General features: G+C 36.4%; 1 protein-coding gene across 2 annotated transcripts in view; it reads right to left on the bottom strand.

Annotated features, from left to right (window-relative positions):
• The window catches only part of ube2f (ubiquitin-conjugating enzyme E2F (putative)), a 50,495-nt gene that overhangs the window by 25,316 nt on the left and 20,236 nt on the right, over positions 1-4,943 (bottom strand). For both annotated transcript variants that reach the window (XM_005752722.1, XM_005752723.1), the window contains exons 6-7: positions 1,917-1,987; positions 1,557-1,614 (exon numbers count right to left, since the gene is read on the bottom strand). In XM_005752722.1, coding sequence (XP_005752779.1) covers positions 1,557-1,614; positions 1,917-1,987 — 129 coding nt within the window. The remainder of the gene's footprint in view (positions 1-1,556; positions 1,615-1,916; positions 1,988-4,943) is intronic.

The raw sequence follows: 4,943 nt of genomic DNA, 5'->3' as shown, positions 1-4,943 counted from the left end.
ATATTTAAAAAACAGTTTTGTTGATTAAAAACACTATATCGGATTCATATCGGTATCGGCAGATATCCAAATTTATGATATCGGTATCGGTATCGGACATAAAAAAGTGGTATCGTGCCATCTCTAGTGCAAACACGTGGTCTTCAGGCCCTCAGGCAGCACTGCATTAAAAACAGGCTTGATTCTGTCATGGAAATTACTGCCTGGGCTCAGGAACACGTCCAGGACACAGCTTACCGTGCAATCCACAAATGCAGGTTAAAGCTCTATGATACAAAGAAGGAGCCATGTGTGAACGTGATCCAGAAACACTACCATGTTCTCTGGGACAAGGCTTTTTAAAATGAACTGAAGAAAAGTGGAAAACTGTTCTGTGGTCAAGCGACTTGAAATTAATTGACGGCATCTGGCTTGCAGTTCAAAACTCTTGATCTTTGATGATATATGGTGACATGGGTTTTAGAGGAACATATGCTCCCATTTATCTAAGCAAAACCTTACATATTCATACTCAGGATAATCAGCAAGAGGAAGCAGAACTGCGCATTACATCTATTACAACAACACGGCTTCACAGAAGAGTCTGGGCGATGAACTGGCCTGCTTACATTCCAGACATTTTACCTTTTAAAAACGTTTAGCTCGTCATGAAATGAAAAAAAAAAAAAAATTGGACAAGGACGACCAGGGACTGCTGAGCAGCAAGAATCCTCGCTCAGACGAGACTGCGTCAACCTCCTTCTCCCCAAAGTCTAGCAGCGCCCCTCCTCAGTTCCCAGATGTTTACAGACTGTTAAATAAAAAAAGACATGCTGGGTCCGTCCTAAAGTTTGACGCACGATTCTCCCATAGAGTTCAAAATAACTTTTTTTTTTTCTGAAAATGGGACATTATTTCAGTTTAAACATCTGATGTTTTCTACATTTCACTGCGAGTAAAATATGGGTTTTATGAGATTTGCAAATCACTGTATTTTGCTTTAATTTACATGTTACAGTGTCCACATTTCTTAAAAATTAGCATTGCATCAATATTTCCCTCCAAGGGTTCAGCACGATATAAGTTATATAGTTAGTTGAAATAGTCTTGAAAAAAATAATAGCATTAAGTTTAATTTTGATTCACATATAAATTAAGGTATCTGTGCGCTTCATAGCAGGAACAGAGCAAAACAAAAGCTTTGGGTTTCGAACACGCTTGGCAGACTTTGACCACCACATGTTGGTCTCTGACGGAGAAAATTGACCTGTTATCCAGATAGTTTGTTGAGTTTTGGGTACATTGCAATGGTATCAAAAGCTAAGGAGAGATTCATAAATATTATGATGTAGCAATTAGAAGGGTCCAAACTTTTTTTCATCATAGAGTCCAATTCTAGTAAGACTGCCGACATCAGCAAACTGCATCTTTCATCACACCTTTGAGCCACATCTTTGTAACGGGACTTGAATTGAACCCCTAGCCCACAGATAAAACACTGATGATGACCCCAAAGTTCAATTACACAGCAAAAACAAAGAAAAGGAAATTCTACTGAAGAAAAAGTTACACTTTACCTTTAATGTTCTAGTGGGGGCCCAGCCTGTGCCATCAATAGAGTGCTCCCGCAATAAGCTGCAGAAGAAAAAAGAGATACACAGCTAGAGTATCTGCAATACTGTAAACGCTTGCGCTTTATGTAAGATGCTTTGTGTGAGCTTTTTAATGCACAATGTTTTTTTTTTTTTACTGTAGACTACTAATTTTTTTTGCATTTGCATGCATTGTCGAGGATTCTCAAAGAATGAGGGCTCAGAGAAATTATTTTTCAGTTTTGGTTTTCTATCAATTTCTAGGCTAAATAGAAAATGACAACATGAGATAAAATGTCACGCGCTAGGAAGAAGTAATATTGGGGAAGGGTACACACAATTTACCTCAAACAGATTTCTCCATTCTCCGTGATATTGGGATGCCATATTCTGGTCAGACATCTCACTTTAGGAGGCTGGAAACCAACAAACCAACAATTTAGGAAGAGACACATTTAAGTTATCTGATTATTTTAACATTATGTGATGTTTTAAAAGCAGTCCATTTCTACTTCCTATTAGTCTACCAAGTTACCTGAGCATCACTTCATACACGCTCTAAACCAACTTAATTAATCAGACTAAATTTCATTAGATGACAGACAAGACTCAGACACAGAGAAATGTCCAAGAAAGAAAACCCTCAACCAGAAAATAAAAACAGAGGAATCATGTTAAATGAGTATTGTTTCTTTTTTGAATCGTGTTGTGCAAACAGCAGTTAAAAAGCAGAGCACACAAAACCCAGCAGAGTGTCCAAAAATGGTCTAGTCATCATTTCTGGGCAACGAGGATGCTTCTGAGCCTTTGGTGCACGTGCCTCGTGTCCCGCTGTTTCTAGTAAAGCATTATTGACTTTTCTGACCTCTTTTCTTTGTTAGCAAATGTGACATAGGCCACTGTAAAAACAGTAAAATCATGTAATTAGAATTTTATTGTAGCTTTACAGGAGTGGTTTCAAAGATGATGTTTGAATTAAGTAAGTAAAAACAAAGAAGACAGTAAGGAAGGTTTCTAGCTTAGAGCTCCCGTTACTGCAGCATGATGAGAAAAAACATAGATAAATCTAATTTCCTGTGACACTATCGTCTACTTTTCAACTTCAGATGCACGTACATATTCAACAAGACATTGTGGTGGTTTTTGTTTACCCTTATGAACAACGTTAACTGGGCAAAATAGATTTAAATACAGAGGACCTTCATATGAGAACAAGCCACCACCAGCTCTTCAGTCGATAACTGCATTTTAATCTTTCAAAAAACAATAAAAACCAATGTTAATTTCTAATAGTATATGATGTGAATATTTATTATATTAGTAAATTATTGTATGTCACTTATCTGTTTCTCCTGCTAACCTGTTAATGTTATAGGGGAGGTGGCCTTATAAAAGGTCTTCCTAACCTCTCCTGCACAGTTGTTCTTATTTTTAAACTGTTGTTGGTTGTTGTTGTTGTTGTTGTTGTTAATAATAATAATAATAATAATAATTTGTTGCTGTTGATTGTATTTCTGTCCAAAACAAAAACAAACTTTTTGCTAATCAGATTTTTTAAACGGCTTTAAGCTTCCCCATTCTGGACTTGATGGCTACTTTCTTTTTTCCTATAATGCTATTTGTCTGGAGCCATTTTGTTATGAAAAAAAGAGTAATATGCAGTGGCCCCCAGCAAGTCACAACACCCTATTTTCAAGTACAGCCAAAAAAGAAATATTTCTTATCGCACTTTTTATGACTAACAGCTTATTACAAAGAGATTGCACTCATAAATACTTGAAAATGAAGAAACGCTGTTGCATGACATACACTGTTCACTTCACCCCGATAAGTCGGAGTGACTTGAGTGATAATTATAATTATGTCTTTGTAGAGTCATTCTGATGTCCTGATATCTACAAAACTTTATACCAGCAGCTATGTGATGTGGTTCTGATGAGAATTAAATTATATGGATTTAATTTCTCAAATTACTTGTTTCTATATCATGAAGTTAAGTCTTACACTGATGTCAATCCCGTCTTGACATTTTGAGTACCTACATGTGACAACCAACTATTGCATTTGGAGACGACAAAGCTATTAAACATAAACAAGTATTGATACTTCACATCTAACAGGAACTGGATTACAGTAAAGTGAGGGGGTATTTCTGGAACAAATCTAACAGTTATTGAAAATGCTTCTCTTTGCTTGTGTTGTAATACTGTTTAACTGGTCAGTAAGACTAGAAAAGCACAGTGCAACTGACTGTCCTTTAATGACTGACCATTAATTATGATTGTGTTTCAGTTAAAGTTTATCAATAGATCAACTAATGTAACATTTTAGGCCATTTGAAATTAGCAGATTATGTTTTACATTTAAAAACCTATAATCAAGAACTTCTTGTTCAACAGCAAGGTGAACATTTGTATCAGCTCAGATTAGAAAGAATTTGTTTTTAAAAAGACGTGAGTGTCAGTCTGATAATGAATAAACCCACTTATTATTCCCCTAACAGCTGACATTTTGAGTCGTAAGGTCGATCTGATTAACTGTTCATGGAAATTATTTTTCTTGGTGATTATTCAGGAAGGATCTGTCCATGAGCAAGATTTTACAGCTACACAGCTCATAAGAAAGCCTCGCTTCAGGTCAGAGATACATGTCAAAATTAAAAGCTTTTTTTTTTTCATGATTAACAGGTGTTTAGCCCTCAGTCGTAAAAGGCTGACAGAGTATTATAGTCAGCTTGCCGAGCGGGCGATGCGGACATGCAAGTTTGTCAACATGATAACTCAAGAATGAGCAACGTAGAAGTTTTGAAATTTATACTACTGATGTATAAAGATTTTATTTGAGAATTGTAATTTGCTCCATAAACAGCATGTATGAGTGTATTTATGTGTTCATTAATTCCGTCTCTAACCCCCGACTTTATTCTGGCTCTACCATGAGGAGAAAGCCATATTTACAACCTGCGAGCACAGACTCACAGCTAACCATACTAAGATACAGCAATTATTAATTTAGTGCATCATATCATTTGTAAAGATAGTTCAGTTTAACTGCTGGAGTCAAGCTAGTAATAAATGTAGGCATTTAAAAAAACAAACAAAAAAAAACAAAAAAAAAACAGTTTTGCATCTTAACAGTCGCCTAGTTTACCTCATATCTCTGTTTCCGTTCACAGTTTGTTCAATTACTCACTCACAGATCCCAATCTACTCCAGTTAACTCTGGTGTACCCCAGGGCTCTGTCCTGGGTCCTTTACCCTTTATTATCCATCTCCTACCCTTAGGTAATATTTTCAAGAAATATAACATCCAATTTCACTGCTATGCAGACGACACCCAGCTCTAGGGCTGCCACGATTAGTCGACTAGTCA

Source organism: Pundamilia nyererei, unplaced genomic scaffold (assembly GCF_000239375.1).
Source record: "Pundamilia nyererei isolate P.nyererei 1_Seehausen unplaced genomic scaffold, PunNye1.0 scaffold00376, whole genome shotgun sequence".
NCBI classification, from domain to species: domain Eukaryota; kingdom Metazoa; phylum Chordata; class Actinopteri; order Cichliformes; family Cichlidae; genus Pundamilia; species Pundamilia nyererei.
The sequence above is the reverse complement of the archived record's forward strand: the minus strand, read 5'-3'. Positions and strand labels throughout refer to the sequence as shown.